This window comes from Mya arenaria, chromosome 1, assembly GCF_026914265.1.
Source record: "Mya arenaria isolate MELC-2E11 chromosome 1, ASM2691426v1".
Classification (NCBI taxonomy): Eukaryota; Metazoa; Mollusca; class Bivalvia; order Myida; family Myidae; genus Mya; species Mya arenaria.
The window spans coordinates 45,476,512-45,500,695 of record NC_069122.1 but is presented as its reverse complement, the minus strand read 5'-3'; the positions used below and the strand labels follow the sequence as shown (position 1 = coordinate 45,500,695).

General features: G+C 35.9%; 1 protein-coding gene across 4 annotated transcripts in view; it reads right to left on the bottom strand.

Moving 5' to 3' along the window:
• LOC128231831 (deleted in lung and esophageal cancer protein 1-like) overlaps window positions 1-24,184 on the bottom strand; it is a 28,202-nt gene that overhangs the window by 1,960 nt on the left and 2,058 nt on the right. For 2 of the 4 annotated variants that reach the window (XM_052945088.1, XM_052945161.1), the window contains 32 exons: window positions 23,596-23,774; window positions 23,304-23,387; window positions 22,793-22,929; window positions 22,242-22,323; window positions 21,448-21,535; window positions 20,751-20,924; window positions 19,847-19,980; window positions 19,070-19,253; window positions 18,295-18,457; window positions 17,231-17,417; window positions 16,063-16,231; window positions 15,524-15,663; window positions 15,058-15,151; window positions 13,969-14,099; window positions 13,143-13,331; window positions 12,385-12,524; window positions 11,790-11,943; window positions 11,196-11,306; window positions 10,612-10,742; window positions 9,873-10,058; window positions 9,516-9,592; window positions 8,598-8,749; window positions 7,885-8,062; window positions 7,203-7,334; window positions 6,564-6,587; window positions 4,582-4,611; window positions 3,115-3,341; window positions 2,591-2,808; window positions 2,227-2,305; window positions 1,765-1,953; window positions 612-755; window positions 81-234 (listed from right to left, as the gene is read on the bottom strand). In XM_052945088.1, coding sequence (XP_052801048.1) covers window positions 81-234; window positions 612-755; window positions 1,765-1,953; window positions 2,227-2,305; window positions 2,591-2,808; window positions 3,115-3,341; window positions 4,582-4,611; window positions 6,564-6,587; window positions 7,203-7,334; window positions 7,885-8,062; window positions 8,598-8,749; window positions 9,516-9,592; window positions 9,873-10,058; window positions 10,612-10,742; window positions 11,196-11,306; window positions 11,790-11,943; window positions 12,385-12,524; window positions 13,143-13,331; window positions 13,969-14,099; window positions 15,058-15,151; window positions 15,524-15,663; window positions 16,063-16,231; window positions 17,231-17,417; window positions 18,295-18,457; window positions 19,070-19,253; window positions 19,847-19,980; window positions 20,751-20,924; window positions 21,448-21,535; window positions 22,242-22,323; window positions 22,793-22,929; window positions 23,304-23,387; window positions 23,596-23,774 — 4,461 coding nt within the window. The remainder of the gene's footprint in view (window positions 1-80; window positions 235-611; window positions 756-1,764; window positions 1,954-2,226; window positions 2,306-2,590; window positions 2,809-3,114; window positions 3,342-4,581; window positions 4,612-6,563; window positions 6,588-7,202; window positions 7,335-7,884; window positions 8,063-8,597; window positions 8,750-9,515; window positions 9,593-9,872; window positions 10,059-10,611; window positions 10,743-11,195; window positions 11,307-11,789; window positions 11,944-12,384; window positions 12,525-13,142; window positions 13,332-13,968; window positions 14,100-15,057; window positions 15,152-15,523; window positions 15,664-16,062; window positions 16,232-17,230; window positions 17,418-18,294; window positions 18,458-19,069; window positions 19,254-19,846; window positions 19,981-20,750; window positions 20,925-21,447; window positions 21,536-22,241; window positions 22,324-22,792; window positions 22,930-23,303; window positions 23,388-23,595; window positions 23,775-24,184) is intronic. The other 2 variants (XM_052945247.1, XM_052945333.1) reach the window with 2 other exon arrangements.

Genomic DNA, 24,184 nt, shown 5'->3' with positions numbered 1-24,184 from the left:
CAACTCCAAGGCTTTCATGATACTAAGATAGCCGACAATCTGAATATCTAACACTCTGAAGTTTAGTCTAAAGTACGAACCTTGAGAGACAGAGAAGTAAGTGTGAGAGGTCGTTGTATTTGTAATCATCAGTTGCAGTTCACGCGTCTGTCCGACCAGGCATGTCCCGAAGTCCAGGGATTCTTTTGTGAGTTCAAACTGTGGCACAGTCAGAGTGGCGTGCAGTGGAACCAGCTGTGAAAATAAAACGTAAGAACTGAGTTAATGTAACAATGTTTTCCATATATATTTATAATTCTAACCTTTAAAACAAAATGGTAGAGTGTCAGTTTTTAATTCATGTTTTATTCAGTGCGTAGACTTGACCTGTTTTAGGGAGATTGTATAACTCAACAATGAATTTGTCTGTGATACATTACTGCATGGAGATCTTCTACACAACATGGCTGGTGGGTTACATTAGTCCACCTAGTGCATGTGTCTATAGCCTTCCTGTGTGTTCAACCTCAAGGTTGTTCACCTCAAATACCCCTTGGAAACTATTTTTACCGTATATAGAGAGTTCAAAGGCTTTAATTTTTTTTATTTCTTTAGCTTTTCTCAAAACTTGCCTGTGTAGCTCGGTTGTTAAATTCAACAACCAGGTTGTCTGTAACCTCCACTTTCCTCCCAGCTTGTCCAATCTCCACATTGTTCAGATACTCATCAGAAATGAGTCCCAGCAAGTCTTGAGTGGTCTGGAATGCTACCTTCACCTTCAAACAGAAAACAACCTTGGTATGTTTTTGTAATATCGACAATTCTAAAGAGCAAGAAGTTGGTATAAATCTAAAATGCTTTACTCTCTTGTAACTCCAAACCCATATTCTTAGTATAATATGCCATGTTCATTTCCTCTGAGTGTGATATATGCCATGTTCATTTCCTCTGAGTGTGATATGCCATGTTCATTTCCTCTGAGTGTGATATGCCATTTTCATTTCCTCTGAGTGTGATATGCCATGTTCATTTCCTTTGAGTGTGATATGCCTCATGTTCATTTCCTCAGAGTGTGATATGCCTCATGTTCATATTCTCTTAAGTGTGATATGCCATGTTCATATTCTCCGAGTGTGATATGCCTCATTTTCATATTTTCTGAGTGTGATATGCCATGTTCTTATTCTATGTGTGTGATATCATATTCTTCTTTTGTGATATGGCATGTTCATATAATCCGAGTGCGATATGCCATGCCATATTATCCGAGTGTGATATGCCATGTCCATATTATCCGACTGTGATATATGCCATGATCATATTATCCGAGTTTGGTATGCCATGTCCATATTATCCAAGTGTGATATGCTATGTCCATATTATCTGAATGTGATATGCCATGTCCATATTATCCAAGTGTGATATATGCCATGATCATAATATCCGAGTGTGATATGCCATGATCATATTATCTGAGTGTGATATGCCATTATCATATTACCAGTATCTGAGTGTGATATGCCATGTTTATATTTTTCATGTGTGATATTCCATGTTCATATTCTTTATGTGTGATATGCCATGTTCATTCTCTGAGTATGATATCATATGCCATGTTCTTCATATTATCCGAGTGTGATATGCCATGTTTATATTCTCTAAGTGTGGTTGACCAACGTGTGAGTTACCTTTCTGAATCATATCCTGGAAAGAGAATCAGACAATTACTATGAACAAGTGTACTTGTCTCTGTGAATCATAGTTAAAGACTACATTACAACTCACAATCAGGTTATGACGAGGTTTTAGGGTGTGCATGTCAGTCTCATGGGTACGCGTCCTGCCTTCCCTATTACTGGAAGGGTCCAACTCAACCAACCAGAATGGTTGCTTGGTAACGAGACGGAAAGTCAGCGGGGTCAAGGTTAAGTTGGACAGCATCACACTGCTGATCTGTAGACTTTCAGCTGACACCTGGAACAGTTTTATAATGCATGTTAATTAATAATGTGTGAGACATAATGTGCAAGTTATATAGCATTAAAGATAAAGTAAAGGAAAGAGAACTCATCTAATCAATATTATTGAAATATTGTTGAATTATCCCCATGCTACTTATTACACAGTAAGCATGCACATAATAATACTCCCACTACTGACATGAAACGTAATGCAGGAACCAACATAAAGAAACCCTCTCCATTATGGTACAAATTGCATTTGTGTAGAAGTCCACTGAAGTATTACCTGTCCAATATCATTCAGCAGACAGGACATGGCTGATCTATACCTCATTCCCTCTTCCTCTGCACACTCTATTGACAGCCTGAAAATAACAGTATTTTATAATAACTTCCTTTAAGAGCATTTACGGCCTGTCTGCTTCAATTTGGCTGCTCATGGCTTCATCCAACTACATCCCCATGCAGAATTAAGAGGATAAGGGGGAGGGATATACCCTCATCACTGAATAAAGCAATAGTCTTTCAAATAATACCAAAATGACATGATGTCAATATTAAACATGATGGTTAATAGTGCCATCAGTGAACTAGCTTATTAGTCATGGGGAACTTAATTTACACAATTCACTATGACCCTTTCCACTCACAGTGCTGGTTTAAGATGAGCAGTCATGTCCAGGCGTATCTTGGCAGCCTCATAAGCCTGTGACCTTGTGACCTTGCCCTCTTGACCTTTGACCTCAGGGTCATCCAGGCTGGAGTAGCCAAGGATATAACCTGGGCATTCAAGGTCAGAGTTTACATCTTCAGTAGGTCGCGGGGTGAAGGTGACGTGGACTGTAGCGTGACTCTTGGCTTTTATAACCTTGGGTGAAATTATCACATTTATTTATGGCATAAATCAAATATATCGTAAATAAAACTTTTAATGATACATTTGTATTAAAAAAAGGGTTACATTCTTTAATTGAAATACTGATGCAATAATTATTTAGTGTTAAAGTTGCACCTTCGAGATTCTGCTTTTACTTAATTTATGCTTTAATCTGTTATAATTAATGATATCATCTGTATATCTCGAGGAAAATTGAACCTTTTGAAATGGAGTAAATGTAAAAATCATGTCACCAAATGACATTAATTTACATTAAATGTTATGACACTCCCTTACCAACTGTGCAGGACTTATGCTGTATGGTCCAATCGCAGGCTGACCATCATGTTTCTGACAGAACACTGACACCACCTTGGGCCGTCGGGCCTCAAGGGGAGGGGCAGGGACACACAACTCCATCTCATGGTCGTCAACAAGCTCAGTTACCTCCCTTGACGTCTGCTGGGATGTGTCGGCCGAGTTTGGGATATAGTCTGTGGGCTCACGTATGACAGGCAGGGGAACTGAAAAAATCAGGGTATGGTTTAGTTCAAACTGTATTTAAATTTTGTCTTTTAATAATATAACAGACATTTACTTACTTTTTCAAAGGCAATATTTCATTATTTATGTTTAGTTCATACGAAATTGTGGCGTTAATTCAAGAAGGTACCAAGTCACATTTAAACATAGAATGTGTTGGTACCTTTTTGCATTATAACTTCAAATAAGCAAAACCTCTAAATATCTTAAATAATCTTAATTACAATTGAAGATAACTATTCAGCTTTTAAAAAATTATTTGCTTTGAAATTTTACTATAACTGTGACGTATCAATCAATATTATTAATCATGTCAGTAAAACTTTTGCATGCTGATCAGTGTCACACAAAATAACTATTAGCTTTTGAAATATTTCACCTAACATGAGGGAAATCAAAGTTACAAATTCCATTTAATATTTAGTATATTGATATTTTCACCTCAACTGTTGTAAGTTCATGCAGTGGTTGTGATTCACGAATGCATGATGACAATCAAGGAGTCTTACATCATAGAAAATGAATATGATTACATAAAAGGATGGGTGTTTAATTGAATTTTATTATTCATGCAAAATAATAATATTGAGCAGACATTCATAAAACATCTTAAGTCATTTCTTAACATAAGTCATCTTCTGAAGTTAAGTATTTCACTTATCATATGTAAGAATTGTTCATAATTTATTAAATACTTTATTTTCATCGATTTGATTAAAAAAACAACATACTTTTGTGTAAAAAAAAAACACTTTAGAATTTCTTTTAATTGGACTACAGAAATTTTAGGAAAATAAACTTCAGTTAAGAAACGACTTAAGATATTTTAATATTACAGCCGCAGGTAAACAATCACATGAGTAACACAAGTGTATGCAATGATAACAATAAGACATTACAAGAGTGCCAAGGAGCGAAAACCAACGCTCATCTGTTGATTTTCCAGTCAAATAAGGGGAATAACTTCATAACTTGGAAATCCAGAGTTATAACCCTTGCTGCAAATGTGTGTATAATCTCTGGCAGTATGTGTACCCTGTTATATTTAAACATAGTGGGGCGAAATTAACTCTGCCGACGCCAACTACTCTTCTGATGCCAACAACTCAAAGGCTATCAAAATACCAAAACTCTTTGTAAAACAGACAAGCTAAAAATGACAATGTTAAATAACATTTCATTATGTTGGAACTTAATCATTCATGATTCAATTTGACTCACCAAATCTTCGCCTTACTCTCTTAATTGGAACTAACAACAATAGTATGAATAACAGTAATTTATAATACATATTATATATATATGAATTGTGACAGCCAGAAATGTTTCTTATCATTTTTTAAATAATCCATTTTATTAAGCATCAAGTTTAATATCGATGGTCTCACGTCAAAACATACAAGCTACAAAATCCTGAGTTTACAGTAAACAAGTTTTTTTTTAATTTCCTTGGTAATTTGGGCACACAAGGTTTGTTTACAAAATGCCCAAGTTATATTTTCTGAAGTTACAATTTTTTAATTTTGTCATTTTTGTTTCTCTGTAAGATGTCCAATCACTGTTCGACATTTTGATCACATGATACAACACCATTTTCTCATTGGACTACTTATTTATTTGAAATATTGCAATAAGGTGCAGCTCCCCTTTATAATTTAAGTGATGTAGAAATTATGAAGCCGGAAAAAAGCAGCTTCGGCATTTGGAGGTGAGGCCATAAATATGTTTTATATTTAAGAATAGAGCAGTCAATATGTTGGAAGCCTTAAAACATGGGGAACAGCAATTCGGTTTTCTGCCACAGCAAACTGTATTTCTCACTTGTTTACCGTATTATTTTGATAAGAACTATTTCTGCTTGCCACATTTCATATCATGTTGATAAAATTCATGAAAATTAGCCTGTCAATGCAGATGCACCAACTAAGGGAGACAAACATAATTGTAAAATTAAAGAATCTTCTAAAATATATTGGGGAATTGAAATGTAAGTGATTGACCAGTCGCCAAAGCAAATAATATATACTGCAACTTGTCGTTATCATGATAACATTTGGCAATGTTTTTAGATGATTTACTGGGCAATGCAATCATGTGCTTTTAATAATTGAATATAACATGTTGAATATGACCCTGTTATTGGTCAACCGGGCTGGTATTCAACTTATGTCTTAACTGGATCTCAAGAATGATGTAGCTAATTGGATTTCTTGCTATTAATAACTGACCAATAGAGTGAATGGAGTCAATGATGCATGACCTTATTAAGATTTACTTGAGTTGAATATAGAAAACCACCCCTGATTGTTTGAATGACATGGGCGACTGGTCAATTGATACACTTTATTAAATAATAAGATAATAAGTATTCCGTTTAAATGCAACTTCTCCAGGTAGGATAACTGATACATTGATAAATATCTCGGATAAGTTTGACTGTCAATTTGTTTATTTTAAGGCAAAGGAAATGATATACATTTTATCAACTCTACACAAGTTCCATTGGATTATAACTGACTGACAAAGTTTCGTTTTACTTAGGAAGAAATAAATCTGCAATTCATATAAGCTATTGGTGGTAATGTTACATTTTGACGCCTGATACCTCCATATTGTTTTGGTATTGACAGGGTAGTGTTTGCTGTTTACTTGTAAGCAAATTAAATGACCCAAAATAGATTCTGAATCAATTCATAGCAGTTTGTTATCAATTTTTGTTTCTTTATTTCAACTGAATCAGAGATCAGATAACCCATTTTGTAATATTTCATGGCCAAAAAATCTTTTAAGGAATAGTACGGCCCCGGTCACCAGGCATCTAAAAATACTACTTAATTGTACATGAGATACCGTTATGAAATAAATGGAATTAACCAAAGTTTGTGGATTGGAAGTGATTCAAATATATGACACAAAATAGTTTGAAGCTGGCCAATGAGTTTGCTACAGACTACAATCTATAATCTTGAATATTTTGTTTAAACTTATAAAGCTGAAACTTGGAAAAAAAATGCTTGCACAGAAAACACAATTTTTTCATTTTATTGTCCAATGGAGCCGAGTACAGAGTGTATAATGGGGAGTTTATATTATGGAAATGTACGAGCTCCCAGATTTGTTCCAGTTCCAAACCCCATTTATTTTCTGTTTTATAAACAAAATAGATATAAAATGCAAACATGCATGCTTGTGATTGAACTTACCGATCTTTTGTAGCCTAAATGCAGCTAAGATAAATAATGGAAAGAATCGTTAGTTATGATGGCTAGCTGTTGATGGTCATCGTCTGAACCACCACTTTAGTATTCTGATAGCTCTACTTAATATACCATTGGTAAATAGGCTAAGGAACCTGCATTATGAATGAATATTCATATTCAACTGGAACTGCTCGGCTATTTCCATATTGCCGGAGGTGTGTCTCAGGCTTCCAATCAGACGTCCCGATTTCACCTGATTAATTATTCATGAGTACATGGTTTCTGCAGTCAAATTGCTTAGGGTATTCAAGAAAGTTTTACGTAATGAGTTGACTGGGTACCGCAGATGGTTGATGGTAAGAATTCAACCAACCCAAATGTAAAGATTAAAACATCCTACTACCATGTCTAAAAGCAAGATGATTATTATATATAAATGAAGCAAAATGAGAACACAAAATAACACAAAATAACCTTTGCAAATTGTTTTGATGGAAAAGAAGAACATGAAAACAATACTCATTTAAGACAATATAAAAGTCTATCATACGTTTTAAGACTAATTCCTTGAAAATGCTGTCAGACTTGAGAGATCTAATTTTCTAACAATCACTGTAACATAATAAAAAAGCTCACGCTAACCTTCTGTAGGAGGGACAATCTCATTTCCTGCTGAGTCCTTCAGTGGAAAAGGCCGCCCATAAGATACGACCATGTCCATTAGTTTGCTGTCTGCAGGGTCCACATTAAATACCTCCCAATCAACACGGATATCTGACAGGATGAGAGATAGAACTTGTTGTCAATTCAGAAATTCATTTTATCATGCTACAAAAGTTATACAGCTTTGAAGAATTTAGTACCGTGTCATTGGTGCTAATGTCATTATATTGTAACGGTCCGCTGTAGGCGGCGGATGTGCGTTCATATAATATTCCGTTACAATATCAACTAACATAACAACAGACCACCCCAATATAAATATTCATAACTGGGAAAGCAATTGAGAGATTCCCTACTCATGTAATAACCCTTGACAAACAAACGCCTGTGTTGGATTCAAATGTCTATGATGACAAGTCAAAATACCCAGTTTGGTTGAAAAACCCAATATAATCATTGCATTATAGGTTTGATATGGTCAGGAATGTCCAGATACAAATTCCGACTTCACCTTTTCAGGCCGGCCAAAGCAAAATATTAATTTTGAATCCTTTGAAGAAAAGCTGAAACATTATTTTAAACTAGCAATGTTGACAGCTACATGTATTACTTATACCATTTCAAATACAAGAATTCAAATACAAAATAACTTCACACTTACCATATGGACTGTTGTTTTTAACCCTCATAGCCCGGGTTGTGGGGGCAGTTCCAGCCACATGGGTTCCAAACCTAACCATAGGTTTGAGGTCTGGCACGCCCGAGGTCATTTGGAAGGCTAGCGGGCAACCCACAACAGTCATTGATACAGGAATCTTAACTTCTGGTATTTCTCCGACCTACACAAATGTAGGACACATTTTAATTCTAAACCTCAATAATACCAAAGCATACATTATTGCTATACAGTCAAAACCCATTGGCTCGATATCCCAGGGACCGGCCAAAATACTTTTAGCCTCGTGAATATAGCGCCAAGTGGGAATGCTTACAAAAAACATCCTTTATACCAAGTTTTAGCCAACAAGGAAATCAAACCAAGTGATATCGAGCCAACAGGTTTCGACTGTAAAATCAATTTTGCTGAAGATCCAATATGCTTAAAGGAACAGCAAACTCCATGTCTAGGGCTTCTGATTATTGCAGAGTCGTCAAGATTGTTTTGTGCTTGGACATTGGCTTCAAAAACAGTCAGAAATACCTTGAAATGAATATAAATGAGTTTGGAAACAACTTCAAAAAGGGATCTTAGCCCCTTTACCTTATATTGGACATTAATCCCTCACATTCGCACAGAACACAAGCTTCAGCATTGACAATAATCTTTTGTTAGAAAGCCTGTGCTCAGCACTTAACTATAAATATGACACCCACCCTGCAGACCACATTGTCCATGTATTCTCCCCACATGTCGGCGTACACTGTAAATTCTACGATTTCCTCTCCGAATGGCATCAGCATGCCAGAATTTGGGGTCGGCACAAATGAGGTTCCATTTCCCTGGCACAGCATTGCGGCATTTAGGTCTGAAATATAGAAGTTTCTGTACCTTATTAAGTGTGGAAAGGTTAAAAGTGTATGCATATTTTTTAATTTATGAGGTATCAACTTTAAAACCTATCAAGGTAATTAGCTTACCAATGTCTTCAGATGATTAAATAAAGGCCTTGCAAATTCCAAATTGCACAAATTGGTCCCAAAATAAGGACATTCTAGAAATTGATACAATCAACAGTACCGTATTTCATTCCAATAGTAATTTGCACAACATGAAGAAGGTATTTTTGAAGGACAATCTACCAATGCATAATTATATAGTATTGTTTTTGTGCCCTTTAATTACCTATTAAAATAATTTACTTGACTAATCTTGGTAACATAAGTCTAAAGAGATAAGTAGTAAACTAATGAACAAAATAACTGTCTCTTACAAAATTCTCTTTCAATGTACCTTGATTCATACTAGTGGTGTCGCAGGAACAAAAATACCCCAACATGCCGCCTTGACACAGGAATGGTTACATTTTTTTTTGAAAAGGGACCATAACTACCTTTAACCATGGTCGATTGTTAACTAAAATTGAACTTTATTTTAAGTGTTAAAGATGTGTACCAAAAGTTATCTAAATATGTAGACACTCTCATGATTTATTGTCCAGACAAGACTGACTGACCATCTTACAAACCAACATGTTCACTCCTACATACCCCACACCCCCAACCCCAACTTTGTTTGATGGGTGTATAATAGTTTTGACATAACACCACTTTCTTTCAAACACGGCATCTTACCAGCCTGAGCCTTTGTGGCTGTTTTGCTGAGTGGATCTGCCAAGTTCGGTGTCTTTCCCAGCATAACCCTTCGTGTGCTAAAATAAGAGATAATTTGAGCTTTATAATAGTCATTCCACTTATTTTAACTGACCATTAAATATTTATATGATGATTTATTCTTTAAATATACATTGTGTAAGTGTTTTAGAAAAAAAACTTGCAAGTGAAGATGAACATAGCACATTTAAGTTTCCTCCAATTCATTCCAAGTCCACCTTACCTTCCCTCAGGTAGAGTGGAGGACTTGGAAAAAAAAGGTAAAATGGATATAATGATAATCCAGAATTGAAGTTTAACATAACAAATAAAATATACCTCAAATTCCTTCCCAATTCACCTTTCCTCTCTTCTGGTGGAGTGGGAGGCTTGGAGAAGAAGTTCTCCAGGCTGATGGAATATGGGGCAGTGATGGCGGTGTTGTTTGTAAGGTGTAGGTACAGCTTTGGAGAGGAGTTCAAGGCCACTTCCTTGCCAAAGTCTAGTTTCAGTTCATCTTGAGAGCTGAAAAAAGAAACAGAGATTCTAGCTTAATGGGATTATGAAACTGACTTGGCATCAGTGAATATGAGCATATCTTGTTCCTGTTGATAACGCAATAATTTTTTATTGACATCTTTTATTAAGGCAATATTCTATTATTTATTGTAAGCTTTTACTTATTCATATTAGCTTGATTAAAACAAAATATGATAGCTTTAAGAATCTCAATTCAGAGTGAATTGTTGACGCTGCTGACAAAAAATCAGATCACAGTTTTTCATAATTGTTAAAAAAATAATGTTTAATGCAAAAAAAAACTCATTTTTTTATAGCGTTAGTAACGCCTTTAGCCATAAAACATCTGATTTTTTGTCAGCAATCTTACATCACTGGTTTCCACACATTCATGAAGAAATTGGCTCAATCGAAGACAAAAAAATAAAAAAAAACACTCAATCTGTGAGAGTGCAGCTTTAACAAAACAATTAAATCACCAACTCTCCTCCTTATTAAAATAATACACACAGAATGTGGGCAAAGAAACTTTTATACAACAATCAAAGTCGCTACTCACAGTTTTGTGTCCCTATCAGTGGAGACGGCATACTTCACAGACAGTCCTTTCACATCACAGCTCAGGGACAGTATAAGGGGCGTGTCCATTCCTTCAATCTTACAGGGGATCCTTAGATCACTGAACTCTCCCTGGAGGTGACACAATATACAACCTATAAGTATTAAACCTACAGAAACTGCAGGGTCAGTAATCCATAAGTAGCCCAACTCTTCTATGATCTTGGTAGAGTGATGTTGCAGGATAAAACCTAGGTGAACTGGGCTTGGCATTGTATAACAAACTCCGTTGTAGGGAGTTTGTCACACTGCTGGCAAAACTGAAGAATTCCCAGATGAGCCATATTTGGGCACCATTTAAAAACAATAATTAAAAAAGGTAAAATGATAAAACTTCCCCAAAATAATATCCCTGAAGTCTGTCAAGTGAAATCTTCTCCTCTTTACAGTCATCCATTGTACCCATCTTTGGTTGAAACACTGCCCCCACCCCTAAATGACCCACTATTACCCCCTAAACCCTACCACCACCACCCCACACACACAGACGCGTCACTTCTTCCCCATCAGTATGTGTTAACTCACTTCTTTTAAGGCAGTAAAGTGTACAATGATCTGTTTCGTCTCTCGGCCATCCAGTGTTCCCATCTTGGGCTCCAGCTCCACTCTGCAGTCATTACAGTCTTCCCCAGTCACCTGATCATGAATTGCAATGGCATTGTCATAGATATAAAGGATATAACATGCATGGTCATTCAATACCGATTTAAACATTTTTTAAAAAATTCATAAAAAGGATTATTTGCAGAATGATAACAAAGAATTGACCTTCAATTTGAAGCAAAATTGCTCTTTTCCTCGTAACATAGTATCATTAGAAAACAAGAATCACGTCAGACACTATACTCTGTAGCATAACAAAGTATTGTTTTTTAAGGCCACAACAAATTCATGTTTTATTGAAGGATTCACAGCACCTATTTTTCGAAAAAGGCATAAAATGAAATATATATCCAAATTCTTCCAAAAAAAAATCGGTACGAATGAAAGACATATTTATCTTTCCTTCAATGCCAAACAAATCCTATACATTATATATTTTGATTCTGTCAGTCAGTCTTATTTATATCTCCCAAAATCTGTTTACAAAGAAATTCATCTTTCACACTGTTTTCCTACCTGTCCCCATTCAAATACAGCGGGGAGAAGAGTCTGGTTGAACAATAATGCGATGGACATGACAGGTACGCCCTTGTAGACCCTCGGCATGTAGATCTCACTTTCTATCAGACACACTTGAGTGACCTGCACCTCCGCAAAGCAGGCAAGGTTGCTGAAATATTACCAAGATTTTAAAGTAAGTATTTAACAGTCAAACAATCAACATTATTGAACAACCACAACTGGGATTTTTTATTTATATCCTAAATACTATTTGATGATTTGTATCACAAAATAAATGTAATGTAACTTTTTAACGTGCATGATTAACAACGCTTTTCATTTATGGACTTACCTCAAGAGTTATTGACCAGTCGCCATAGCAATTACTGCAACTTCCTGAGATCATGGGGCTTGGTTTTTCAGTTAATCCATTTGACAATATGCAACCATGAGCTTTTGTTTTTTAATAATATATAATCCAACAATTGGTAGACTGATTGTTTTATTGACAATAGGTGACTGGTGAATAACATTAGTTATGACATTTTTCCTTCACGGCGATGTTATTCATAATATAAAATATTTTAAATTAAAACATTTCTCCACCTACCAGTTGCTTCCATCCTCCACGATGACCTCTACGATCCTGCGGACCGACCTTGCCAGGTGGGGGTTAAAGGTTACCTTCACCTTCCGACTCTCCAGGGGCTTTAACTCACCTCCATCAGGCTCAAATGTGAACTCACTTAACTGGGAGAAAGATCAAAGAAAATTGTATAGAATAAATACATTGCTGCAAATAAAATATTTTAAAAAAAAGGCGAAGCCCATCTGAGTTTACCAGTTTAACAAGGGCCATAACTTGACAATATCAAAGAGCTTTGGGACTTATTATGCCTGTGCATATTGTGTCTGAATATCTTGAGCAGTTTCTGAGTTATGGCCAGGACAAAAGTTTTACCATACCGAATCAAGGCTATGCATATACCTCAATATTTTGTTCATAAAACCCCCCAGACTATCTTAAGTTAGATTCCTCCAAAAGACCCAGACAAGAGTACCACAGGTAAATGCCAATGCTTGTCTTTGTTTTTCCAATCAATCAAGGGGCATAACTTAACTATTGTTAAAGCCAGAATTATGGGCCTTGCTACAAGTATGCATATTGTCCCTGGTAATACGTGTCACAAGTTACCGGGTATGTGAGAATTACCACCAGGAAAGTGAAGACAATATGTCTTTCAACATTTTTTTAGTTCAGTCTGATTTGCGTCACAATGCCAATCATGAAGCAAACCCAATGCCCAAATTTTGACTTTCATTCCACAACAACAATTGAAATAATGTGGAAAATAATAGTTCACTTACATGTTCAGAATCCACAGAAACGTCATCCTCCCCTTCCTCCGTATGTGGCGGTGTCGCAGGGCTGTCCTGGATTGTCCATGGGGTTATAATCTGGGACAAGTTATTGATAGTGATCTCCTTGGTAACCATGGTGCCCAGCTGCACGAGGCCAAAGTTCAGGTCAGGTTCATCCACGGCTATTTCAGGGCCCTGGGGACAGAAAATATTCAGAAGTATAAATCAAAGACTACGAAAAAAAATCATTTGCAAGTAAAAATTAAATAAAACAGTCAATTTAAATGCAAATAAATACATGCACACTTGGGCATACATTAAGGATGATTATATCAAAATAATAAATAATCACTATATTGAAAACCAGCTTTGAATTCAGAATTCAGACCTGGAAATGTAGTAGTGGTTCCTCCACCACGAAACTATATATCAATGGTTCTGGCCCATTTAATTAAAAAAAATGCATATTTTCCAATGCAGTCGAATCCTGGTGGCTCGAACTCCCAGGGACCAGCGAAATACCTCAACCTCATAAACTTCAAGCCAAGCAGGAAGGCTTTCATTCAGTAGAAAAAAATCCAGTTTGAGTCAGCGAGGAGATCAAGCCAAGCAAGCTTGAGCAAACAGAGTTTGACTGTATTTATCAATGAAAAAATTAAGACAACCTATATCTTAAACTCCACCCAGACCTCTAGCTGCCATAGTTCGTCCAAGTTCACCACAGGATAGTTCAGGGTTTGGTCAATAAAACTGTTCATCCCTTCCAACTTATTTCCTCCATCCTCCTCGACCCCCTTAAAACTAATTAAATCTATCTTACAACAGCCCATACCTTAAACTCTGCCTGGACTTGAAGATGCAGTGGTTCTTCCAGATTCATCACATGACAGTACAGGGTGTGGTCAATCTGGCCTGGCTGAGGTCCTGTGATGGACAACTCCATGTCCATAGCCATACCAGGGTCTGTGGAATTGAATAATGGAAAATATAGTAATAACACATTGATATTAAAGTTTTGTTAGTATATTTTTATGCTACGCCTAGTTTCTATGTTAGCAAAAAAATATGTTTGACAGACTACATTGTTCATTTATCCTTTATTGCACACAGTTACCTTATGATAATTTAAAGTAATAATCTATAATCTCAAAAAACAGTTTTGATATTAATTTCCAAAGGAAGGTTCTCTCTATCAAGCCTGACATAGGGAAACAACTCTTACCTAGCTCTCCTTAAGCAGGTTTAAAGGGTAATGGTTCTTACCAAGCTCTATGAAAAAATAGGCACTTCTTTTACCTTCTAGTTCTCAAAAAAAAAGGTAAAGTTTGAACTTTTTATGAACACTCATGGCCTTATACAGAGTTAACAAAACGATAGAGGTTGACTGTTTGTTTCAGTATAAGATCATAATATATTTCATCCAGTGAGCACCAAAATTAGTATTTCACAAATGGTGTTCATGAGGTGAAATATATTGCTATCTTACACTAAAACAAAGAATTTTCTTTTTATGACATGCTTTTTAAGAAAAATGCGCCAATTTGTAAGCGCACATAACATTGTTTTGTAAATAACTCGTTGAAATTGTGTCCCAGCCCTGGTCACGCTGAGGTTTGATTTGGAACTTTAAAGAGCGGGCTTAAATTTCAAAACAGTGAAAAATATCAAATTGATACTTTCACTGTTTAAAACAGTCACATATCAATTTTAAATCACTGATAAATCACTGGAAATCATATAATAAAAAGCAATAATGAAATACAATGACGGACAGACTGATATATGGACAACAAAAACAGTAGAAAATAATTAACTTTCTATATCGAAAAATTAACAAGAATAAGATAAAGAACTAAACACTGATATTAACGGACTCTCCAAAAGCAGATTTATTCAATAAATCAAGGGAAGCAAATCTTACCTAGCTCTCCAAAAGGAGGTTCTACCTCCAGGATGTAGGAGTCAGTATATGGTTCCCACTGGAAGGTGACAGTTGAGTGACTGTGGTTGGCCATCTGAAAATGGGGGAAAAAAGATAAACATAGCCACATGTTTGATGGTTTAATAATAAAACGTCACAGTTTTGGTGCTAGGAGAGCAACTTAATCACCTATGTTTTGATATTGCTGACTGTATAGGTTAGTGCCATGCTCTGACAAGCCATGCTTTTGCCCTAAAATGCAGAACTATTTTCATGAATGAAGATTTGTTCAAGTCGATTTAGTCTCACCTCAAAAAGAGAAGTCAATAAAATTTAAAAGTAACTAAATTTGAGAAAATTAACAAAGCAACTGCTATCTAAGAAATGATTATTTAACATAAGAGAAAAATGATAAACTATGAAATCTAACATTAAAATTCTAATCTCAAAAGCTATAGGTACTCACAGTGACCATTTTCTTGACAGTAACGCCGACCAGGTTTTTCCCGGGCACGTGTATGGAGTATGGGTGTAGCACCACACTAAGTGGTGAACTCTCTCCTTTCACTTCAATCTCCAGGGCTGTCACATCAGTGAACGGAGGCACTAAATAGGGAAGAGACAATTTGCTTAATGTTTATAAAAACAAAACAAATATAGCAACAATGTATAACTACATTGCAAGTACGAAATGAATAATCATTACACTTAAAAAGCATTTTCAAGGGTCACTTAGCACAAATATATATGCTGAAATCAATTCATTTGCACCATTTTCTCATTTGAAAAACAAAAGGAGTTTTTGGTGTATAAATTTACCTAACACTAGTGTTTGGATTGGGTACCAGTTTGACATTTAATAATCGGTTCCATTCAAGTAACCGATTATCGATAGTAAAATAGGTTTCTGACAATACCTTAATGGTAGCTTTATTCTTGTACAGTAACTCATAATCCTTCTAACCCTAAAAATATAAACTATTAAATGTAACTTTTTAAACATACTGTCCCCCTGTGGCATGATAATCTCTGAAATATCCTCCTCGTTATCTTTATTGTCCTCGTTTCCTTCCCCTGATGTTAACGCATTGATCCCCTTGGTACTGGCACCCTGATCCATTGAAGAGGGAACCATGTTCAACAACATGTGTAGAACACTGTGGAACTTGTCAACCTGAAAACACATATAAGTGGTAATTTAAATATAATATACCAAATGGCCTCCCTTGAATGAGTAGAGTTACTACCCTTGGCAATGATTCTCCAATCCATTGGAGGGAAGGAACAATGTTCAAAAACAGGTGTAGAACAATATGGAGTTGGTGAAACAGGATTCTCCAATTCCCCTACTCAGTGCAGAATTACTATTTTTCCTTCAAACTTTAAAGCTGCACTCTCAGATATACCATTTTAACAACTTATAACTTTTTGTCTTGGAAAGAGCAAATTTTTGCGTAAATATCTGCAAATCAATGATATATGATTGCTGACAAAAAATCAGATCTTAGATTTTCATATTTCCGTTCGAAAATTAATGTATTATGTCTTAAACCGTTACTAACAGTTTAGGAAAAATGCATTAAACATCAATTTTTTAACTTTAATATAAAAAGCTTTGATCCTATTTTTTGTCAGCAGTCTTTTATAACTGGTTTCCATGGATTTTTACAAAAATTGGCTCGTTCCAAGACAAAAAATAAAAAAGTTGTCAAAACCTTCAATCTGTGAGAGTGCAGCTTTAAAGGAAACCAAGTGGGCAAAACAAAATGTGAAACTTTTGAACCTTGATTCTGATGTTCAGAAGGGGTTTACAGTTTTTTTCCCTTGACACAATATCAGAAAAGAGCAGTTTTGTTTTCAATCAATATTTTACTTCTGATATACATGTTTGTATTGTCTCAGGCAACATGTGTACCAAGTTTCATAACAAGATCTTGGAGAGCTTTTGGATAAGGTTTTTTTTAAGCCAATTAAGATGACACCAATGGTTCTAAGGCTATCACAATAACTTGACTCTTTTCGAAAAAAACAGACAAGCAAATAACTAACAATATAACATTAAAAATGTTTGTGTTTTCCCCCTCTTTCATCAGTGCTAAATATATACACACAAGCTTTCAAAACTTCAAATAATCTACTTATTTAAAAATAAATCAACAATACTGATGCTTACCACAGGAGGCGCATAAGTGATCTTAAAGTCCATGCGCTCATTTGGAGGCAGAACGCCAGTTGGAGGGTGAACGCTGAACACCGAGTCCACATCTGGAACCCTGTCATAATGGCGGGCTGCCGAGCCAGCACCTGGGCTGTCGAACTGAGGCTTATAGATCATCCATTGGAATGGCAGGCTAACATTGCTGTAGATAAAAGAGACAATATAAATATTAACACGCATGATCAAGGGGCATAACTCAACAACACAACCTAAGCCAAAGTGATGGGACTTTTTACAAATAAACAATGTATGTAAGTGTTATTAACATGATGCTAGCTGTAATTAAACCATTCAAATTAACAATCAAGGGATAACCTTCTGTCAATAATTTATAGCATGTGGAATCCATTTGATCACAATGATAATCTCTGACAAGTGACCATGCATAGTAAAGATACCAATAGCATCATGTTTACAGTAGTCATGTGTTTATTTCTTTAATCATTTCCTTGCTATAGCCTGGGAGTAGGATTATTGGTCCCAGCTATAGCTGACATTTAACACACAATTCCCACAGTTAATACAATACTCAAATATGCTTCTTAGAATATTCCCAGTCATACAAGTCCGCAAGTATTCAGTGTATAATTTATATTACTTTTAGCTCAATTGTGACGAAAGCTGACGAATCTGGCATCAGTGCAAGTGTCAATTCTGAGATGCTATAAGATAGTAACCCTGGTAGAGATAGAGGCCACAGCCTCTTGGGCGAGTGGCGGACACCTATACCACTAGACTACCCTCACTCTTGCAAGTATTTGACATTAACAATGGTAAAGAAAGCTGATGCCTACACTCATCTATTGTTTTTAGTTGAACAATGAGCACAACTCAACAATTATTCAACTTTAGAGTAAAGGACCTTGCCGCACATGTACATATTTCCACTTGTCATGATTGTACCAAGTTCCATGCCTATATCTTGGCCTTGGTTTAAACTTATAATCAACACCAACACTAACGCTTTTAGAAAAGTCAACTTTTGTCTTCGACAAGCAGATGACCTTAAAATTACTTACGTCAAGTTCTTCACAACAGTTGTCCTGTCTGTATATGTGAAGGGGTTCAGTTGATCAAACTTGATATGGTGTTGGGCCGTGGCATCAAACAGTTCCCCAGGGACAGGCTCAGCTGTACCTCTTTCAACAGAAACTAGTTCTACCCCAGCCCGCTCTGCCTGACCTGAGCAGGAACATAGGCAATGGATTAGACAATCCTTAGATAATCCACAGTCAAACTTGATGAAGTGTGAGCCCATGCATCAGAAAATTCATCTAGAACAGATTCTGTTGTCCATCACTCTATTGTATTAGTTCTACATCAGCCCTACATGTATATCCAATTGATAAGGTTATTCCTATGTAAACCACTGTCAAACTTGATATAGTGTTGAGCTGTTGCGGCAGTTTATCTACCTTGAACAGGTCCTGTTGATACCTTATTCCACAGTAAATAGTCTGATCCCTTCCAATACTCCTCGACAACCCAATTATTTTTATTAACAATAATTACATTTCTACATCTGTGTAAGCCCTAAATAAAACTCAATACATATGGTACATATACAGGATTCAAATAGATAAATCTTTTACTTTAAATTATATATGAAAGAACTAGTCTCTGATTTCTTAAAATTCTGTTTGTTAAGTGTCATAGCATTGTAATGTCATCATATAATATTGCAAAGTTTGCTTTTCACTTCTGCTTTGCAATGTAAAACATCATGTAATATCATTCCCAAAGACTAAGTTAGCCCAATTAAAAAATCATCAAGTGTCGTAATTTTTTACTAACCCTGGAGTGTGAAATGTTTAACATTACAGTTGTCACAGATCATTGCCATGTCAACAGAGTAACTCTTCACAGCCGGAGGCTGAAAAGCTATCTCAATGAGACCGCTTTGATCGGGCCCCAACTCCAAGACAGATGGACGAATACTGAACGGTGGGATTGGTACATGTCCATTCCGTACCACAGACTGAAAAATACAATAATATAGGACTTTTTTCAAAGAAATAATTAAATGAGTAATCACATTTGAATCCAATGAATTTACATGTACAAGGTTTTATTAAAATATATTATAATAAACTTTTCTTCATAACTCTTTAATTATGTATACCGGTAATATAAAAATCAGAATAATGTGACTTCAAAAGATAACCAGCAACAAGCAGAAGAACCTGTTGTTGACCATTTGTTACGTAGCCAGAAAATATGATGTCATCATTTGTTGTAAATGCAAATTGAATAGCAGCAAAAATGATGTGAATTGTTAAGAAGGTCATAGATTCTATCAAGGTTATTTCTACTTCGTTTTATGTAAAACAGTTTACACATGCTGCCAAAATTTATTATTTCCACCATTAACCATAAGACCTATTTCTTCTTGTGCAGTTATTCCATATCAAAAACACAATTGTCCAGTTCCATATATATATATATATATATATATATATATATATATATATATATATATATATATATATATATATATATATATATATATATATGCATGAAGAGGCCTGTGTGCTGTGTTTAACAAATTTTCACCTAACTTGCATTTCTTACCTTGAAATTAGTGGTAGGCCATGCAGAACTGGGCACGATGCAGAACCGCCCATGTCCACCGTTGTTCTTGACAACATATTGGGTAACCTGACAACCACCAACCAGGCAGTAGCCAATGTCCAGCACACGGGGGACTGTGAATACAAACATATAAACATTAAACCCCTGTCCACCCTCTCTTGACAACATGCTGGGTAACCTGACAACCACCAACCACCCTCTCTTTACAACATGCTGGGTAACCTGACAACCACCAACCAGGCAGTAGCCAATGTTCAGCACAGGGGGGACTGTGAACACAAACATATCAAGATTAAACCCCTGTCCACCCTCTCTTGACAACATGCTGGGTAACCTGACAACCACCAACCAGGCAGTAGCCAATGTCGAGCACACGGGGGACTGTGAATACAAACATATAAACATTAAACCCCTGTCCACCCTCTCTTGACAACATGCTGGGTAACCTGACAACCACCAACCAGGCAGTAGCCAATGTCCAGCACACGGGGGACTGTGAATACAAACATATAAACATTAAACCCCTGTCCACCCTCTCTTGACAACATGCTGGGTAACCTAACAACCACACAGGCATTAGCCAATATCCAGCACAGGGGGGACTTTGAATACAAACATATCAAGATTAAACCACTGTCCACTCACTCTTGACAACATACCCGGTACTGGGTAACTGTCTTTTAAAAACATGAGACATAAAATAAATCTTACCTATACAGTCTTGCTTACTTACACATATCCTAAACATGTTTTTATAAATCTATGTTTTGAATAACAAATTAGGACAGACTATACTTATCTCTAATATATCTATATAAAGGTCAGTATTATTCAAATTTCAGGAAACGTTTAAAAGAACAAAACCTATTGTTCAAATACTCACTAGAGAGTTTAGGTGGCGGCCTCCTTCCCAACAGAGGCACAGTGATTGGTTCTCTGGACTGCGTCTGAATCTTGATTTCATCATCAAAGTCTCGCAGGGAATCAGGGTTAAATCTGATGGCATAGTGACAACTCATTCCTGGAGCTACTAGACCATGGTCCCCAGGAAACTGACCTGTTTTCAAAAGGTGTTCATTTTACATAGTCTAAAGTTTACCCAAAAAGAGTGCATTGAATTCTTATTCAAGACATATATCTATCTATATTCATCAACCTTAAGAAGCATGCTTTTGAAATCACATAACCTGAATGTAATATACATGGTGTTTCATGAAGCTGAAATATTGACATATATCTTCAAAGTCACAAAAAAACAATAACAAAAATTTAAATCCAAACACTAACCCAGCAGAGCAAATGCCATTGCTCATTTGTTGTCTTTTCAGTACAACAAATGGCATAACTCCACATTAAAGCCTTACAAAACATGTTTGCATGGCCTCTGGCAACATGTGTACCAAGTTTCATTTGAATATCTTAGACTGTTCTTAAGTTCTGAGTTAAAGATTTTGCACACCGATGACAAACTTCTACGACAAAGCCAACAACGACTCCAAGGCTAAGACAATTCCTCAACTATTTCATCACTAACAGACAGGCTAAAAAATTATTGACAAGGCCTTAATAACTAATGTTACCGAGTCCGATGGAGAAATATGTAGTTGAGGCAGGGAGGGCTCTACACTGGCGTATACAGGAGGACACATTCTTTAAGGTCAAGGTCAACTGAAATATAAGACAAAACGATGATAACAGTGGACCTTAGCATAAGCAGAAATGTTTATTTTGTTTAAAAAAAAACACACAAATGTAAAGCTGAACAGGGTGAAAACATCAAATTTGAAAAAAAAATGAATTTAAAAAAAGAAATACAATTTTAAATGATCACATAATAAGCTTTCAGTGCAAGTTTTCTAAAGATTTATTTCATCAAAATGTGTATCAAAAAGTACATCAACAATATCAGATCATTACTATTGTAATATTTCATATCTTTGTAATTTTAAGAAGTGAATTATAAAGTAAATACTTGCCTGAAATTCTACATATAGAAGGAATATAACCATTATCTATTCTAGAAAAATGTACATCAATCAATCTTATCCACTAAAGTTCATGAAGTGAACAAGAGATCCGCCCAGCAAATACCAGCGCACTTGTGTTGTTTGTCCAGTCAAAGAATGGCATAAAGCAGTAATTACCAAAGCCAGAATTATGGACCTTGCTGTACATGAGAATATTGTCACTGGCAACAGGAGTTGAACAGTTTTTTGAGTTATGGGCAAGATTATAAAATGTGTATGCCAACATTGATGCAACAACGAAACCAAGGCTTTGACAATTTAAAAAAATAATAATTGAAGAAACTTGTTTAATTGAAAAATGGCTGATTGTTGTTCCATAATCATACAAAGTTGTAGATAATCCCTACCTCATACACTTGTCCCACTTTGTAGTCGGAGAAGACTACAGCAGGTGGAGAAACCAGAAAAACCTGGGAAGGCTCCTTCGGCCTGAAAATGTTTTGGTGAAGATCTATAGACTTATATTACATATTAATAACACATTTGTCTGTAGAAAAACATCCTAGGGAAGACTGTACCCAGGGGCAAATTGTAGAAAAAGTGGGGATAAAATTCCGAGTACATAAGCAACATATTTATACAAAAAGCAACATACTTAAACTGTTTTGGAAGGATATTTCAAAATAGTCCATAAGAAGTAAAAGCCAAAAGACCAGTATTTGGTACCCATCCAGATAAATTAAGTTTTTACCAAAATAAACTACCAGTAATCCCATTGACTTAAACTGTTATTCAGATTATGGCCATATGTCTGACTATCAAAATGATTCGATAAGAAAAACTTGGAAGTTCTGGTATTGAAGCTGGTGACAATAAAACGAGTCAACGTAACCGTAACTTGACTCAAAAAGGTAATTAAGTGTTTTTAATTAAAAAATGCCCATCAAAAACAACATACTCTGGTGTAGGATCCTCCTTCTGCTTTATCCCAACCTCCTTGGCCTTGACCTTGCTAGCTTTGATAAGGGAACTCTTTCCTGGCAGAGCAGAGGGTGGCACATGCCGTGGGTTACGCTGGTAGTTTGTCATCGCATTCTGGGTAAAAAAAAATGTAGTACTAGAAAAAATACTATTTCTCAACTAACAAAGGGTGTAACTTTGGCCACTAAAGCAATATTTAAATATTAGCACTATTTTATTTAGTCAAACAAGGGGTATAGCTCATGAATTCTTAAAGCTAGAGTAAGAGTAATGGGCCTTGCTATACATGTGTGTAATGTCTCTGGCAACGTGTACATAGTTTCATTTGAATATCTTAGATAGATATAGATTTAGTAGTACAATGTTGTAGTTCAAAAATGTATTATTTTTGTATAATTATTAATGTTATATATCCTGCAGTCCTCTTAATTAAAGGTTGCAGTCCTCTTAATAAAAGAACTTCCCTCAACAAACGTATGGTTTCTCACCAGGTTTTTTAGGCTGACCCTTTCCTGCTCTCTCTTATCTTCGGACATCTGCTGTTTCCACGCATCATTACGAGGAAACTGTGCCTGTAGTACATTATATACTCACGTATTAATGTTATCGATTACTAACATTATAATAATTTTGAAAAATCTACATGTTTACTAACAACAATTAACCCAGTAATAACATTGCTTTAGATGTCAATTTGTTTTAAAATCTCAAAAATATATTTCAGTTTTAATTGCATTTGGATAGAAAGTCTCTTTAAGATTGCCACTAGGTTGTTCTTACCAGATAAGCTTCCTCTCTCTCCCGCTGTGTTATGATTGGTTCCTCTGACATCAGACTGCCAATATCTGATTGGCTCCTAGCAAGGGAGGGTGGTGGGGAGGCAGGGGGCAGAAATAAGTCATCCCTAGTGTGCTGACGTGATGTCAGGGTGTCCCGCGCATAACTGGGGATCTTCTCAGCTGAAATGATATCAACTGTAATTTAAACAAAATTATTATCAAATTTTGAAATGATTTTGAAAAAATATTTTTTATACTTTTTATGCCTATCGATGAGAATATTATGCTCTTTAGTGAAATTATCAAATTTGATACGCTAGCAGGAGGAGGTGAGCAGGTGTTGTTTCTTCACCGACATGGTCTGTTGGAGAGAGCAGATGGTCTTTTTGATACACTGAGCTGCAGGTGCTGGCATTCGGGTGGCTCCTAATTGGCATAGTCAGCTGGAGTGAGATGATGGTGTTTCTGCTACACTAACATGCAGGTGGTTGCACCAGAATGGTTCTTTAGTGGCACAACTTATTGGAGTGAGCAAGTGGTATACTGTCAGGTGTTGGCATTTGGGAGGTTATTCAGTGGCATAGTCAGGG